At 42.3% G+C, this 18,885-nt stretch overlaps 1 protein-coding gene across 2 annotated transcripts in view; it reads right to left on the bottom strand.

Moving 5' to 3' along the window:
• Nucleotides 1-18,885, bottom strand: part of KCNMA1 (potassium calcium-activated channel subfamily M alpha 1) — an 863,058-nt gene that overhangs the window by 301,016 nt on the left and 543,157 nt on the right. For both annotated transcript variants that reach the window (XM_075000037.1, XM_075000036.1), the window contains exon 5: nucleotides 13,457-13,568. In XM_075000037.1, the coding sequence (XP_074856138.1) occupies nucleotides 13,457-13,568 (112 nt within the window). The remainder of the gene's footprint in view (nucleotides 1-13,456; nucleotides 13,569-18,885) is intronic.

Raw genomic sequence — 18,885 nt, forward strand, 5'->3', positions numbered from 1 at the left:
ACATGCATACATGTGACAGGGGAGTCAAGGCTTACAGGAATTTGTTCAGGGGGCAGGGCAGCTGGAAATTGCTGCAAATGGGAGCTTGCCTCTACAAAGAGCTGAACTGAGGAATTACAAAAAAGTCATTGAGAGGAGCAACGCAGCTCCTGTAAGCATCTGAGCTTAGCTAAATACAAGCTCGCAACACCCTGAGGTTTGCTCACCAATCTATTCTAGATACAAGTCTTACTAAGCTCTCTGTGCATGGCTTCATAGCCTTTTAAATCTCACCAGGGAGTGCTTTATGATTAATTCATTCTCACAAAAATTCAGAATAATTTCTTTAAATGACTCAGCTGCGTGCTGCATCCCTTCTTAATGCCATATAAACCAAATCCTTGCAACACAGAGCGCTCTTGAGAATTCCATATGTAACTGCTGCAGAATTAATGAGAGATCCATTTATGTCAGCAAGAGCTGGTTCCAGGGCTGAGAGGTGAGGAGGAGGCTCTCTACAGGCTGTGAAGTTATACACTGAGAAGTATGTAAAGAGCTACGCCTGACAAGCCCAAATGGCATCTGAAAGTCATTTCCATGCATAAAGATTATTGAAGGATACACACAGGACTGCTGGCTGGGGAACAAGAGAGAGAAACGCTTAGAGGTCTGGTGCTCCTAGCCGTCACCAATGCTACTGTGTCCAGGAACTCTGGACCCCTTTGAAATGTTGCCAGAGCATCACTTCACTGCTCAGCATGGCTTCTAAGCAATGCAGAGTTCGTCTACTCTAGGAAATTAGGACCCACTAATTGCCCAGCAGGCTAGCATTATTTTACAAATGCCAAAACTGAGGTATAAGCAATTAATTCCTTGCAAAAATTCCCACAGGGATTCCATTTTGTACTAGGGAAACAGAACCTAGGAGTCCCTCATTCCAGTCTCCTGCTGTAACCATTAGTATATGCACCCAAGAGACACAGTTGAGGATGAAAGGGAGAAAGAAGTTACAAGACAATGATAATAGAGATCAAAATGTTTTGGTCTTATTATTTCTCTACTTTTGTAAAGAACTTTAAAGTGTTCCTTGAAAGCATTATGACAAACTGTAACACTTGACTTTTTAGCTTACAGATTGGTAATAATATGCCAACTTATTTCCCCAGAGACATGGAGGAAATAACACATACAAGGCTAACAAAGAGCAATTTCATTATAAAATCCTATGGCTGCATTTCATATCCTTGCTTCTTTATTGCATTACAAATTTTAGCACTAAAATAGAGTTAATTATTGACACTCCACTTCTAGCTCAGATCTGGAAAATTATTGTATTCAAACACCCATTTCACTTAATTTTATGTTTCATGCCAAAATTCAGTACAATCTTTAATTACGTCACAATATCTTCCATCTTAAATATCACACACTATGTAAAGATGTGGCGTCTAGAGATTCTAGACCCTGCTTGTTCCTGCCATGAGGGCAGGGGACTGGACTTGATGACCTCTCATAGTCCCTTCGAGTTCTAGTGTTCTGTGATTCTACACCCACAATGAACATGAAGATGCTACTGAACTGCTTTGTGATACTCACTGCCCACTTCATATCCTCAGGTCTCCTCTTTCTAATTACATTCTGACCACCACAATGTATTATTTTAATATAATTTGCATATTTAGATATATAAGTACAATTTCAATTTTAAAAGTTCAATTAGTGGCTTCTTAGAGTTTTTTCTTATTGAACATGTAAGAATTTGAGCACTAGCACACTTGGAATTTTCACAACACTTTGGAAAGAGAGGCTGCTGAACGCTCTTTTATATTCAAATTCGACACATTAACATGTGGTTTGAACCAGGATGGGAATTTTTTAAGTCATTATAGGGGCTCTTTTGCATACTTGGCTTGATCTAATTCTTGACAACCCTCCCCCCCCCGGCCCCTTCTGCCCCTCTACTCTCAGATTTGCTCACCTTGATAACATTTTTCTGATTTGTCAACCTTGATTACTATTTTTGGTTCTCTGTGCCTTAAATATTGAGTCTGTTCTGGTGTGACTATGATCTGAAGAAGTGGGTCTGTCCCATGAAATCTCATCACCTAATAAATTATTTTGTTAGTCTTTAAAGTGGTACTGGGCTGCCTTTTTGTTTTGATAGTATATAGACTAGCACAGCTTTCTCTCTTTTAAGAAGAGCATTTTTTAAGACTAGCTAAAGTGGTAGAGAAAGAATCTGTATTTTTAATTCCTAGTCTTAGTCACATTCTCGTATTTCCTAATTCAGTTCCTTTATCTCCTTATATTGAAAAAATAGGAGGAAAACTGAAAAGTACAGTCTGTGATATAATATAAGGATAACAGACTTCTTTCAATGCCACAGTATTTTCAAGTAGTAAGATATGGCAGGTATTCAGAAAGACTTCTATTGAAAGTCTTGGTTGCTCTTTGAAAGTGTCTGGGTACACAAACAGTTGTGGCTATATAAGAAAGGGATAGTACATAGATATGATATGTGGTCCTTCAAGGGTAATCAATGGGACTTCCCTTAAGGAAATTAAATTTTAGAGTTAAAATCTTGGCAGTATGCTCGTAAAACCTAAACAAATAAACTAGATACACTATACTAGGGAATAGTTGTAATATATTCAGAAATCATAAACCAATGATTTTAGAAATGTTTTGGACCCTCTTCTTGGCCACTAGATGGCAGAAATGCACAATACTTAACAAACAAAAGTACTGGAAAAAGGAGAGTAAATTTATGAGAAGAGTTTTGACATGTTAGGCTGCAGAAAGAAACAGGAGCTTGGAAGAAACTGATTATTAAGCCAGCAGATCAAAAATAAACATTTTGCAGCTCATAGTTCTTCGCCTGCAACACTGACACCACTTGAATCTTTAGTTCTATTATCACAGCAATTGTATTTTGCCATTAATATTTGCGATGCTGTGAAAAGCACCATCTAAAACTTTATTTTCTGAGATTTATAAAAATGTGCTCAGGAAGGAAAAGTGAATTATGGGACTTCCACTGATTAGTTTACATAGAAAAAAAACCAGAATGAGTGAAGTGATTTTTTTTAAGTTTGTCAAAAATGCAATTTCACATCAATTTGTGAACTTGGGCTGAATTTAGTGACTTTTTTTTTACTTTTTTTTAGTAAAAGTCTAAGGGTATGTCCACATAACAAAGTTATTTTGAAATAACAGTCACTATTTTGAAATAACTTTGCAAGCATCTACACAACGCAACCACTATTTTGAAATAATTTAGAAATAGTGGCTGTCTTAGTTCAAACTGGTAATACTCATTGTACCTATATCAAAATAGTGGCTGTCTAGATAGGGAATAAAGTCTATTTCCAAATAAGCCACAGTGGGTCCATTGGCTCTCTTTTGAAATAGGATCGGGTGTGTGTGTGTGTGTGTGTGTGTGTGCGCGCACGCGTGTGGACACTTTTGAAATAGCTCAGCACTATTTTGAAATGCATTTTGTGTGCACCTGCACTATTTTGAAATAAGATAGTCTGGAATACCTCTTCTGGAACAGCTTATTCGGGACTAATGCTGCTGTGTAGACATAGCCTACATGTTTTATTTTGGTATTTTCAAATTGTGTGTTTCAAAATAACATTTCATTTAGCAATTTGGCTAATAAAAAACCACCACCAGATGGTGGTACTATCCAGATACTAAACTCCTTTTAGCCCCCTGAAAACATCCGAGGTCAAGCTGAATCTTTAGTTTCACCAGAGCAATTATTCTAACTGCTTTTTTTCTCCCCATTGCTAACTGAAAAAACAGTTTGGATGTGTCTACACTGGCACCTCCCTTTCAAAGGGAGCATGTTAATGAGGGACTGCCATGAATACACAGCACCACATTAGCATAAAAGCAGCTGCACACGATTTCAAAGTGCCACTTTCAGAATGCATGCTGCCCATGTAGATGGTGGACTTTCAAAAGGACCCCCAACTTTGAAAGCTCCTTCTTCCTAAAACCAAACAGGAAGAAGGGGCTTTCGAAGTTAGGAGCTCCTTTAGAAAGGCCCCTGGCTACACAGGCAGCAGACATTCTGATAGCAGCACTTTAGAATAGTGTGTGACCACTTTTATGCTAATGAGGTGCTGCATATTCATGGCATGGCATGGGCTCATTAGCATCTTCCAAACTCCCTCATTAGCAAGCTCCTTTCGAAAGGGAGGGGCCAGTGTAGACACAGCCTGCATGCTTATTTTATTTGAAATTCTGTAGGCAAATAAGTCCCTAATGTAATGTTTGGTATTTGGGAAAATAACAGTTGCTTTATTTTTCAGAAGAGGTTGTGTATACACAACGTAGCCTCTCTTTCAACACCTCAATAGTTTGAAAAGCTATACTCTAAGAAGTGATTTTACTAAAAAGCCACCAAGTCCCTATCTGGACCATGAATTTTATACTGTGCTCATGCCTCTTTCAGGTCAGCCAATACACAGTTATTTTCAGTGAAACATTGCAATTTACATATAATTGTATGTAGGAAGCACTGCAAAGCACATTCCTCCACCCCCATCATGATCTCCCCTGCAGTTTTCTGATGCAGGCTACTGCCCCGCTTGCTCTGTGAGGTCCAGGATCACATCAACTTGCTCACTGGAGGCATTGTTATTGTAGTCTGCCCTGGCTCATATGAAATTCCTCCCTCTACATTTCCTTCCTTTTTGCATATTTCCATTGCATCGCTTGTAAGAAGTATGATCACAGTTTGGCCTTTTATCTTATTATTTTCCTGCTTATGTTTGCTTTAAATGCACTTTTGATTTCTTTCTGCCACAGACACAGAAGCAATTTTTTCCGCCAGGAAAAACGTTTCACAGATCGTCTCACTTTTGTGGCCACACAGTCACAAATGATGTATTCAAGGCCTCCTATCGTTTATAAATGGTTCAGTTACGCAATCAGGGAGTGAAGGCCAAACCAAATGGCTTTTGTGACCACTTAAGTGGCACAGATAGTAAAAACGCAATGCAATTGTTCACAGCCAATAATCTGTGAGCAAGCCACAAGATGAACTTGGTTTGCAACATACTCCATAACTGCAGCAAGTGGACAAATTAGTACCAACTGAAATCTGTGGATAATTCATGAAACAGGAAAAAAAATAAAAAAGTGGTAAATCTGGTCATAAAATTGTTCATTGAAAATTGCTTGCTCGGTTGCACAGACAGTATTTCCCATTTAATATGGCAGCAAAAATGTAATTTGGGGCTACATGAGCAAATGCATCACTTCAAGAAGTAAGGGAAACATAGTCCCTACACATGGTTCTAATACCCACCAACACCCACTAGAGAAAACTGGCAAAACTCCTCGAGACATTTTCTTCAGTGGAGTTTTAATTTTCAAAAGCAGAACATTTGCCTAACTGGTGAATTCTGGGTGAATTAGTCAATAGCAGCAAATGATGAACTAGATTTTTTAAGAAAGACTAAAAACCTAAGATAAGTTGCTGCTGAGGGGGCCAATCCCAACAATCTATGAATTTTGGAAGGGTGTCTATGCACCACAGGACAGACAATGTATGAGACAAAGGGGTAATGTACATAGCGAGGAAAACATCTAATGAAGTTGGGAAGGGAAAATTTGGGTTGAATAGCAAAAAATAAATAAATTATGTTAAAGTTGTAAAATCATTTTCAGCACTTGGGACTTTTTCTACAGGTTGAACCTCTCTAATCCAACATTCTCTGGTCTGGCAACATCCATAGTCCAGCATGATTTTAGTTAGCCAGATGTCCACTCATCACGGGTCCCAAGAAGTTTGCTTATAGCCACAAGTCCTGGCCCTCAGTGTTCTGTGTTGTTATTTAGCTCTAATTTACACCTAAATATCTTCTAAGAGCCCGGTAAGCAGCTGAAGTGTAGGTAACATGACAGCCAATAGTGACCTCCCGTGGGTTGGCAAATTCTCTGGTTCAGCACCAGCCAGGTCCTGAATGTGACAAACTAGAGAGAGACAGCCTGTACCTGAACGAACATTGTAAAAACACTCTTATAGTGGGGGGAGCAGAGGGATTGGATGCTTTTGTGCAGTGGTTCTTAACCTTTACTGCAGCCTGCACCCCTTTGGTTCTCAAAATATGTTCCTGCACTCCTTATCAAAAATCAAAAATGGAGATGGGGGGCCCATACTCTTTTAAATGAATATTAAATATATGTAAAATAGTTTTATGTTATTACTCAACACAAATAACAGTACAGTAGGCAAATAAAAATATGCAAGTACTAACCAGAGATGTGGAGTTTTGCTGTGGAATTAAACTGTAACCAATATGCTAACAGTTAGCAGCTAACTGAATTCATACTTAGGTTTGATGTAACAAAGTAGTTGTACTTACATGCCTGTGTTTAAGGTGTGTTTTTTATGATCTACCTTCTAAAAAACTCACATGTCTTGCACCCCCAGAATGGGCATCATGGACCCCCAGGGGGCATGAGCACCCCAAGTTAAGAAACACTGATGTAATGGGTCTTCCCATCCCTAAAGGGTACGATTGTATAATACCAGAGAAGAAAGCAAAGCAATAAAATGCTTAGCTTTATTTAAAAAGATGACAATCCTAATCACATCTCACTGCACTTGCTCATCAGGCACGGCCACAGCTGGTGGCAAGTGGCAGCCCAAATTCTGCTTTATTGGTACTATCTTGTCGTGGCAATTAATTCTGTCACAAAACTTCAAATAGAATCAGTATCTTCCCTTTTCTCTAACACTTATAGTTGTCCAACTGAAAGGTAATTTCAGGCATTTCATTGGTTTTGCTACCACAAAAGATACTGAACGATGTACTTGTAAACTGCTGCAGAATGTATTACTGGAAGATATTCATTTTTATAGTGCTATTTAATTCAGCTCTTTGCAAGCCCCACCAAAGAAGTGCAGATTTCAGGGTTGAAAATGTAGCTGTGTTGGCTCAAGCACAACTCATGTCTGTTAGAAAATGAATGGAGACTATCTCAGAAAAATCAGCCCTCTGTGACTGATGTCACTGTTTTCCCAGAACAATTTCATTTTTAACCTTGGTGCTCAACAACCGGACATAGCGTCTGTACACCACAATGCACTGAAGCTGGCTGAAACAATCTGTGAACTTATTTTCTAAACCCAAAACTCTTGTTCTTTTTGTTGGCATTGTTTCCTTGGAAAGCTTCTCCTCTCTACAGAATCGTGTGCTTGGACTGGAGAATTGTTCTTTTATTACCATCATCAATTTTTTTGTATTGTGTTATTCTAGAAATATTGAGGATTTTATGAAGCATGGTGTCAGTTCATGTGAATTTGCCAGCACAGGCACATCTGCACTGGGGAAAAAAGAAAAAGCTATGGATGGAGGAAATGGCAAGGGATTCTCCTTTTTTCAGATAAAAGCTAGAAGTAAGTGAGACTTCCTAAAGAGAAAACAGGAATATCTATCATATTTTATTTTACCCTAGTGAAAAGTGGTACAGGTTGACCCTCTCTAGTCTGGCACCCTTGGGACGTGACTAGTGCCAGATGAAAGAATTTGCTAGACACCAGGAGGTAAATGTTCTCTAGCAGCATTACAAACACTTTTACCGCTTATTGGGCTCTTAGAAGATATTGAAGAGTATTAAAACTAAATAATAGCACACAACACTGAGAGCCAGGACTGGTGGCTGGAAACAAACTTTATGGGACTCTGGGAAACTTGGCCAAACTCATGATAAGTGGTTACCCAGTTAATTTAAATCAGGCCAGATTATGGATGTTGCTGGAAGACAGAGTTATGGATTAGAGAGGTTCAACTTGTGCTACTCTACTGAATGAAGAAGTAACCCTAGCCTATGCAATATTCAAACTGATTGTCTCCAAATAGGCTAAAACTTGTCAGTGTTTCACCTTCCTCCACCCTTGCTTTCAAAAGTAACAATTAGGAAATGAAATGCAAATATACTAGCCTCAAAGACAGACAGAGAATTGGAGGTAGAGACAATGAGGAATCCATGAGGATGTGTCCTGGGTAAAGGTTTCATTGGCATGCATGTAGAATAGCAATGCCCACAAATGACTTTTCATGAATTGTGCCATTCATCCCAAATGAGTTGGGACAAACCTTTTGTGTACTAGCCACATCAGCAAGTACTTTCCATAAATGAGGTCACATTTATTTAAGATATTCTTGAGACTGTTTGTGCATCTATCTGTGTGCTTGTCTGTCCGGATTATGTTTGTTCAAGAGTTACTCCTAAGCGGTCAGAGCTAGGACCATGGAACTTGGTACACAGCTTCCTCTCGTCATAACTTAAAGCAAGGTCAAGGTTCTGTTGTGCCAGGACAATGGGATGTTCATGGACTGCAGTTGTTTCTCATCAAATGGAAAAGGAAGGATCTGGGACACTTATAGTTCACAATGAGCACAGGGGGAAGCAAGCAAGTGTGTCCCTGACATCCCAGACCCACCCCAAAGAGCCATGCCAGAGGATGGGCAACATGGTCCCCTGCCACCACAGGCCAACCATGAGGAGCAATGCTAGTCAACCCCACCCACTGTCACAAGCTTCCCATTCCCTGCCCTGAACTGCCCCCCACACACCTCCCAACCCCCTGCCCACACTCTTGAGCCCTCATGTTATCCTCTGAGCCCCTCATCCCTTACCCTGACTCCTGCACTACCCTGCCACACACCTCCAGCCTCCTCCTTTGAGCCCCCAAAGCTGCAAGTCCCTGCACTGCTCCAATGTCCCCCACACTCAGGAGCTGAGCAACAGCTGGAAAATCTTCTAGTAGTAAATACTTCAGAAATGTTTCCCAGAGATTTTTTTAAGTAAATCCTTTATTGATGTTGCTTCTCCATTATTTCTAGACAACTAGAGGGGAGGAAAGAAAATTAATGGTCTTACCACTGTGACTGAACAATACGCTAATATATTAGGATAATGCAAGTCCTTTTTAAATCTTGATGACTATGGAATGTGTGAGGCAAGTGACTATTTCAGTTAATCCAATGAACATTGATTTCTGAGGAGACAGAGTCTAGAGTTATACTAGTGATTTTTGCCAACAAAACCCCAGTTTTGTCTGCCAAACTGGTGGAACTTCCACACACCAAATGTGTTTTGTTGACAAAACTTGCATAACACTGCTGTCAACAGATTCTGTCAACAAAACAGCTGTGCGGACTCTCTGGGGGGCCTTCTCTAGACAGACAGGACATCCAGAACAGGTGCCTGCTTTGTCAAGAGAGCAGCAGGGCAGTCTGGCTTTTTGTGTGGCTGCACCCTGTCAACAGAATTTTTGCCAGGAAATCTCTTCCAACAGTGACTTCTGCTGACAGAGCACTGAGGTGTAACTGTAGCCAGAGAGCTTAATCCTGGATAAAGAGGGGTTTGGCTTCTTTTGTTTTGCTTTTATTGGATTATAAAGTCTGTTTTTTTCCCTTTGTCCAATTTTCAGAGAATTTAGACAGTTAGGGACCTGGACCATGGAGTCTACATAAAATACAGACTTGATGGGTCACTTTTCGACCTTTGTAGTCTGAATGCTACAACCAAGACACTTGAGAGGCTTGTCCTTGAAGCCCTTTTTGCTGATGACTGTGCACTTATGACACACAAGGAATCTGATCTCCAGCTCATCGTCAATAAGTTTGCTGACGCCACTCACATCTTTGGTTTGACCACCAGCCTAGGAAAGACCGAGCTACTGTTTCTACCTGCTCCAGGATCTGCTGCTCTCCCCACTTCAATCTTTATTGAAGGAACAGAGTTAAAAACAGTAGAGGAGTTCAAGTACCTTGGCAGTGTGATAGCCAATGATGGCTCCCTTGACAAAGAAATCAATGCCAGAATCTGCCAGGCCAGCCAGGCACTAGGACGTCTGAGAGCGCAAGTGTTGAATCAGCACAATATCTGACAGTCCACTAAACTGGAAGTGTACAAGGCTGTAGTCCTGACCAGTTTCCCGTATGGCTGTGAAACCTGGACCTTGTACAGAAAACATATAAAACTTCTGGAGCGTTTCCACACATGCAGCTTGAGGTCAATACTGCACATTTGATGGCAGGACAGAGTTATGAACCTGGAAGTCCTGGACAGAGCAGGAACCATGAGCACTGAAGCCATGATTCTGAAAGCCCAGCTTCGCTGGACAGGGCACGTCATACGAACGGAGGAGTCAAGAATCCCTAAGCAACTCCTTTATGGTGAACTCTCCCAGGGCAAAAGGAATCAAGGCAGGCCTCGCAAAAGCTATAAAGACTGCATGAACGCCAACATTGTTCATGCTGGTTTAAAACCAGATCAGCTAGAGCAGCATGCAAAAGATAGAACAGGCTGGCTTGCTCTCGTATGACACGCGTATGACAACTTTGAAGAGCAGCGACATGTACACCTCATTGATGCTTGTGAGAGGAAGAAAGCAGCAGCAGCAGCCGTACCAACAGAGCCAGGACAATTCCCTTGCCCCAGTGTGAACGCCCATGCCGTTCAAAGCTTGGACTCCTCAGCCACATGCGAGTCCACAACCGATGAGCCTGTGCAAGCTCAAGATGTCATTGTTGGGCACGATGGACTACCTACAAGATTAACACAGGTATTCCATGGTGAATTCCTGAGTTTATCAGTCCACCAGGTAACTAAGATCCTCAGCTGTCCCAGAGATTCATTCTATATAGCTTGAGTAGAATGAGGGAGGGCAAAGATGACCTGAAGCCATCCTTTGTGCATTCAAACCTGAAGACAACACCAGAGTGCTGTACATTCTGGATACTATCCTCTCTATCACATCTTACCCTGTATATCTAGGGCTGAGAAATTTTCCTGTACTGGGGCATTCCTTCCACTGCCTGCTTATGTCAGAATCATAGCCTCTTTATACTGCCAGGGAGCTGCAAAGGGTTCTGGGAATAGGACAGGGTCTGGTGTTTGTTGTGGCAAAAGGAAAACAAATGTTTATACCATAATTAGGTTCCTTAGGCAGAAACTGTTGCCTAAAGGTTAGACACAGAAGTTCACCATTAACACATATTGCTGGATTTGTACACCATTTATCAAGGCATCTAGGAACAACATTTAAGGAGCTGAGGTTATGGCTCTATTTAAGATCTGGCAGACCACCTTGATGAACCATAGTGAATTCTTTGACAGAAGACCCTTCTGCTCAGATTTAAAAAACTCGCAAGCAGATTGGGAAAAAGATTAAAGTATTACACAATGTACACAAACCCTAGGCTGACACCACAGACAAGTTCTGCCACTCATCAGGGAAGGAGAGCCTTCAGAAAGATGTAGACATGCAACGTGCAAAAGGGACACTGCAAACAGTCATAGGGACAATGCTCTTGCCTGGGCTGAGGATGATTCTCCCTTCCCACTGGGAAGGAATCACGCACAGTATTTAGCTTACGTTTCCTATAAAATGACATCTGCTGCAGCAGAACTAGTTTATAAAAACCACCAAGAGAGAATCAGAGAGGTAGCTGTGTTAGTCTGTTATCTTCAAGAACAAGAAGTCCTGCGGCACCTTATGGACTAACAGATATTTTGGAGCATAAGCTTTCCTGGGCAAAGACCCGCTTCATCTGATGAAGCTTATGCTCCAAAATATGTTAGTCTATGAAGTGCCACAGGACTTCCTGCCAAAACAGTATGAACAGCCTAATGTTATTATTTATTATTTAGAATGTGGTACCATGACAAGGAAATCATGCTGTCATTGCCCCCAAAACAAAGTGCAAACAATTATCCCATTGCAGCAAGTGGCATAAGTTCAACATTCACACTGAATCCCCCATCCATGCCTGATCCATCCCCCGGGAAGCTAATGACCCACTCTTGCAGACTGTATGTAATGAATTTACTAAATCCTAGTTCTTTGCCAGCCATTACTCCTGACATGGTGCCATCCCTGGGTTTTTCAGTCATTGCTCTGATCTCCAGCTCAAGGCTGGCATCCAAGCCCAACATTATCAGCTAAATCGCTCATCATCATGGTGCTGATGTGTATTTACAAGAGATTGCACAGATATAAAAAAGCAAAGACATCTGCCACCATTGAATCTGATCTGCTGTCACATTGCATATCCTAAATATGTATATAAAAACCACATATTTTCACTCAGTCATCTTCGATCCTGCTCCACTGTCATTGGTTAACTACTGTGACATCATTCTGACTGCTGATTTCCACTCTACAAATGTCTGTAAACTACTAAGTGTGAACTGAGAACAGCCAGTCTTATCCACTCTCACTCATCCAGCTGTGCATGTTGATGAATTCAACAGTCACTGTGCTCAGGGGGGTTATGCAGAACCAGATACAAATGATGAACAAATGGTGGAGTTGGCATCAAGCAGTCACCTTGATCTCTTGGTGACCCTGGTTCCTGTTGATAGCACATTTTACTCAGCTTTTCTATACACACATGCATACCTGGGTATGTAGTTTACACCGGGTAAAGTGGGAACTGTGGGTGGTCTCCTTATTAAAAATATTGCTAACCATCACTGCACTCACTACAGCGGGAACTTTGCCTGAATAAGAATGCCAGCGTTTGAATTAAAGGGGAGGTCTGTGCTTTGTATTAAAGACAGAGGAGCTTTCAAAAACTAGGCTGGCACACATGGGAGGTTGTTTTCTCTCTCACCATCTCTGATTTATTTCCACAGCCTCACACCGTATTTCTTTTTCACCCTCACTGCTCAGCCTCATTTTGTGCCCTCTGTTTTCACTCAACACCTTATTATTCTCTCCACACCCTCAACCCCCATGGTCTTTCCTAAGAAAAAAGGTGAGTCCATTAGCATCAGAGAGTCTTTCCTGGTGTTCAAGTGAGTTGAGCCCATGTATTCAAGTTTTAAACTTGTTTTTGATTTCATTGTTGTACAGCTCCATGACTCCTGGCAATGAAAGCCTGTAAATGTCTATCCAGGCTGTGAGCATTGATGATTAAACCAAACTTACCTTTTAAAGAAATCAACCTAATCCGAGACACTTCTCCAGCAGGGATCACAGACTCTACAGACCCTGGGGCAAGATGTGACCCCTGGGAGGGGCAGGGCCAGGGACACAAAGGGAGGGAATAGGGCAGTCATTCCTTAGTGCCACCCAGCCTGCTTCCTTCACAGCCATGTGGAACAGGAGAGCAGCACTGCTCTGACACTTCAAAGTGGCCCTGTCAGCAGGTCTGTGCTTCTCCTTTCAAGCTGGCGTTCACTGCCATACAAATGTCACACTGTACCTCTCACAACACCTCTCAGAAGCAATTGTATTTATATATCAAGAACATAATGAACCTAGTAAATGTCCCATGAAATATAACCCACCTGTCTGCTGACGTGGATGGCTCATGCAGACAACATCTGTTACATTCCTCCATTTACGTGTGATGCAGAACAAAGAACTACTCTGTCACACTAGGCCTGGTGTGTGTGTTTTGATTTCAACAATTAAAATGAAAAGGAGCTTACTTACCAAGCCAACTTCTGTTTAAATACACTGACACAAACACCGGAGGGACTGTGAAGAAATCTACTACTGAGTTAACTTCCAGCCAAAACCACAGCTTGTCATTGGCTGCAATGAACTAGAAAAAGAAAAGGAGAAAGAGTCAATTCATAAGTGTGTTGATACACGTGTGTGTCATATTCTCCTTTCCGAAGACTAAGTTCCTGTTTTACTTTAAGAGTTAGTGGAGCAGCATTTGGTGTGCTCAGATCCATCACAGCTAGACAGTGTTTATTGGGTGGATAAAACCATTACCTAGCAGCACTAAAATTAACAATGAGAGGGACATTTATCAAGGAGAGAAATGAAGAACGTTTATGCATTCAGTTTTCAGACTTATAAGGCAATAGCTGCAACACACCACTCTTTTAGCCTTTAACAAGACCATTTTAGGTGTTACAAAAACCATGGGGAAAAATCAGATTTCCTCCAGCACATCCACTCAAGTATTCAGAGTATTTGACATCAGATACACACGTGTTTGGCACCCAATTTCTCCTGGAATTTTATCAACTCAGTGAGCTACATGGGTTATTCTTAATTTTAACATTCCCTTTAGGCATTGGGCAACTACTGACATACAAAAATTTGTTTAAGTGTATACATCACACTTAGATGCACATCAAACAATTTTTTTTTCATTTAGTTAGGGAAATCAGGAATCTCCCCCAGCTAGTGACTGAACTCTGAATAATCAGCTACAAAAGCCGTATCTTTAAAAATTTACCTGAAAGATATGTCCCTCAACCATAAAATCATTTCTCAAGCTTCTGACTATTAGCTGTCAAGACCACTTCAGAACTGTTTTACTAAAGTAATACATGCTGCACACCAGCTGCATTGTAGCCCCAGAGAGATTATTAGAAAAGGGCATGCAGTGAGAACACCACAATAAACGTCCTACCCATTAAAAAGGCCCCAGATTTATAATTTGAAAACTATTTCTATACTCATAGATTTACATTAAAGTATTTAAAGAGGCACCTGATTACTCAACTGACATCAAAGATATGGAACATAAATTGGCTAAAACTCAGTATCAGCTTGTTGAGCAAGGGTGTCTCAGACACAGGGAGATTTTAGGAAGATGGATATGGAGATTTTTAGGCACACCCTACTTGGCTCTTGTGGGAGTTTCAGCTTCCCACCACTGAGAATTCCCTTGCTTTCAGGAATCAAGTCAAACTGTAAATGAGCCTTGATTCAAATGAAATGTGCAGAGAAGTCCCTGGTTTTCCTATAATGGCACTAAATACAAATACTAAGAAAGTAGGTGAAGGCAATTCATTTAATTAATTGAGAACTCTCAAACAAATTCCATAACTGCAGTAGGACAAACTTATTCGGTAATCCTTACACTTCAAGCATTTGCATACCAATACTGATGTACTTAGCAATAGGTTGTGCCTCCCAAAGCCAAGGTTAGCTCTTGAAATCCACGCTTCATCAAGTATTATTGCCTGGTTTTCATTTAATTTTGTGATTTGTCTTCCTCAGTCATTTGAGAGCTTCTCTTTCTCCTTTGCAGGAAACTTGGATTCCCGCTCACTAAGAGTTTACATGGGATGCATGAATGTGTTTGGACACAAATATCTTCTAGAGCTCTAGATGTAGTAATATTTATATGATTGTGAGTTGTGTTTCATTAGTTCAGGGGAACAGATGGAGAAGGATGATGTTAAAAATATTTCTTCAAATAACAACTTGCCAGTAAGTCTCCACAAAAGCAGTTTATTCTGTCAGACTGTACTGAAAGAACATCAGGTAGAAAATAATGGTTATGTAACTAGCAAATTCACAATGGAGCCAATTCTGCTACCCTGACCAAAGTTGAGTACAATAAACCTTTGATTTTATGGACCCAGATTTGGCGGACTTCAGAAATAATGGACAACCCCATTGTTCCCAAATTCTGCTGGGACCTGTAAAATCCTAACCTCCCTCCCGCCCCCTCACCTCCCTCCCCGAAAGTTAAAGTTAAAGGACTTATGGCTGCCACCTGGAGTAGCTACCACTGGAGCCGCACATGGCTGGAGCTGCTTCATCCTGCAGCTGGAGGTGCCTCACTGTGCGCAGCTGGAAGAGCTGCCATCGATGCCAGATCCACCACGTGCTCCTCCCAACAAGGGTGGGGCGCATATGTGAGGGCTGTCTGCCCAGATATGCGCCCCACCCCTGGTGAGAGGAGTGCATGGCAGCTCTGGAGACAATGGTGGCTCCTCCAGCTTCATGCTGTTGGTGGTGGGGTCCTAACCGCAGTCCTGGCACGTCTGGATGTGCGGCAGGCTCCAGCAGTTCCGGCTCCAGTGGATGGAGTCTGGTGAGCCCCTGGCTTTTGGGGTGGGTTGAGGGGAGGGGGACTGGGGCTGGGGGAGCCTATTGGGGAGGGCGGGTAGCAAACCACCACTAGCCCATTAAATTCATGGTTTACTGTAATAACTAATCTCATACTCACTGCAACTCAGCATGTGCAATACATACATCAATGATTTACTATGTGAAAAATGTGTCACAGGCTTTAGAAAACACTAGGGCTATGTCTAAAGGAGAGAGTTTTTCTGACAAAACCGGTAGTAGGAGAAATGCAGGGAGTGTCTACCACAAAATGTGCTCTATTGACAAAACCTGGCACATTCCTCAGCAACATTGCGCCTCTCCCTGCTCAGGAATAATGCCTTCATCAACAGTTTTCTGTTGACACAAAAGCCATGCAGATGCTCCAGGGGCTCTTTTGTCAACAGACAGGTCTTCCAGTTCCCCAGTTCTCCTGTTTACTGAGCTTTCAGTTAGCCATTCTGTTGAGAGAGCCACTGGGCAGTCTGGCTGGTCTCTGTTGACAGAGCAGATTGCTCATTCAATCCACTTTTGTGTGTGGACCTGATCTATTGACAAAGGTTTTGCCAGAAGATCTCTTCCAACAGTATCTTCTGTCAACAGATTGCTGTAGTTCAGACAAAGCCTAGGACTCTGAATTTGTAGTTGCAGTCAATCTACAGGTACTGCGTACTGAATCTTGTGACAAGGAGTCAGTATATGCTGGTGGTATAGTGGTCATTTTTAAAAACCTAAAATAAATGTATCTTAGGATTTGGGCATATATTCCATTCTATATCTGTGATAGAAAATATGGGCAGTATACTGCACATACTGAGATAATCTTTTTATCAAAGAGTTGACCACGTGGCAAACCAGGAAAAAGTGATCAGATGACATAACAACCAACCCAGACCTTTTGTTCAAATCATAAACCAAACTTTTTTACTGGTTCCTAAATTGTTGGTAAAAAATTGTCTTAACTTTTTATTCTTGAACAGTATTACATTTCCAGCTTCTGAGACAAAACAAAAGCAGGAGAACCAAAGTACCCCAGGAAATGTGTGATTCCCCAAACAGGATTTAGAGAAAAGCTCATAAAAGCATGTTTGTGTAGGGAATGTGGCAAAAGGAATGCGGTGCTGCTGAAGGCTGGGAGGAATGTGTCTCCCAGAAGTCATCTGCATAAGAATGCAAAGGGCGGCAGGTGTGATACTGAGGCTGGGAGAAGTGTGTCTCCCAGAGATCATTTGCATAAGAATGCAAAGGTGTGCATGTGTAATACCTTTTCAGGCAAAACCTAATGGGTAGCGAGTAAGCCCTGAGATTTGGTCTATTGTAAACATGTAGTTGTAAAATCACAATTTAAGCTAACACTTAATGTGGGAGTTGTGAGATCTCACCAATGCTCTGGGTTGTTGTGGGGGACAGGGCAGTTGCCTTAGCTGTGTAAGACATTAATTACACAGGGCTCCCTGGTTTAAAGCATTGTGAGAGAGAAGGGGAGGGGCACTGGTTGAGCCAGCTTGCTGAGTGCCATGGCCCTGCCTATGCCTTGGCCATATAGCTATAAGCCTGGCTTGACTAACCCTCCCCACCTGTTGAAAGATAGAGCTGGATACTAGGGTGTTTGTGAAACCCCATATGAGAGATACCAGGAGCTGAAATCACAGAGTGGCAGCGGAGGCCATGCAGAGCTGAAATCACAGGGTTCTGCCTTAGGGTGATCCCAAGCAGTGGGGTTGGGCAGATGACAGTGACTGGCAGGCGGCTGGTGGGAGCGACAGCAACTGGCAGGTGTCCGGTAGGAGCGGTGGCGGACGACGGTGACCGGCAGGCGGCCGGTAGGAGCGGCAGCAGACAACGGCGACTGGCGGGCGGCCGGTAGGAGCGGCGGTGGACGACAGCGACCAGCAGGCGGACGGTAGGAGGAGCGGGAGACGACAGCGACCGGCGGGCTACGGCGGGCGGCTGGTGGCAGCAAGGGGATGCTGCAGACAAGTGGACAGCTAGTACTGCCCTGGTGATGTGTCTGCGGGCTTTGGGTTTGGGACTGCACCGCAGAAGGTACACCCTGTAATTGTGTGTGGGGTAAAGGGCCAAGAGCCCCAGCAAGAGACTGGGTTCTACTGCATATGGGGATGGTATCTGGGTGAAGGGGGTTTGTCTCTTCTTTGCTTAGATATACTGCATCTGTCACTGTAACCTTGGGGTAGGTTATGGTCATTAAACAAGCCATTTCTATCTCAGACTCTGTGCTTGCGAGGGGAGGGAGAACCGACTTACAGGCACCCAGCACAGGGGTGAAATTGTCCCAGGCCACTGGGTGGGGGCTCGAGCCAGTTGGTTGTATCCTTGACAGGAAAACCCCACAAGAGTTGAACCCGGCCCTTCTGGCAGGCATCTGGCATTAATAGAAGGGTTACATTTGTAAGATTTCCAGCCCAATTTTGCAGATGTTCAGAATTTCTGAGGTTCTCCCATCAGCATCAGTGTATATACAGTCCTTGAAAACTTCCAATGCTCCTGCCCTCCTCCCTAGCAACAGGCAATATTAATTTCAAAAGCATAGTTCTTTCTCCAGAATTTAGCAACATATCCAGCATGCATGACGGGTACAACTGGCCACTGTTATTTTGTTTTTCATTTTAAAGGATTAGTGAATTCAGGTGATTGCCCAACCTGATTCACAGTAAACAGACTTGGTTTACAGAAAGTGGGAAGGAGCGACTAAAGATATATTTTTGAAATAAAGTTTTCTCTAAAAACTTAGCACAGCTGCTAGCTTGACAGCCTTGCAGACAGTGTAAGTGCAACACATGATGTAGCTGTGAACTTCCTCATGCTACCTCACCAACTCAGCTTCAGTCCTCAACTGAAGTAAAAATATAGAGAAGCACAAACAGAGTTCAGTCACTCTGCCTAAGATTGCCAAGAGGGATGAGAGGTTAGTGCCAGTTGTTGTGGCTGATTTTGTGATGCAAACATCAGTCCATTTGGACCTGGACTGAGACCAAATTCCACAGAGGCCTCTCAACAGTACCAAGCTGCGTCTACGCTACAGTCCCATTTCAAAAGGGGAA

This window comes from Carettochelys insculpta, chromosome 7, assembly GCF_033958435.1.
Source record: "Carettochelys insculpta isolate YL-2023 chromosome 7, ASM3395843v1, whole genome shotgun sequence".
NCBI lineage: Eukaryota > Metazoa > Chordata > Testudines > Carettochelyidae > Carettochelys > Carettochelys insculpta.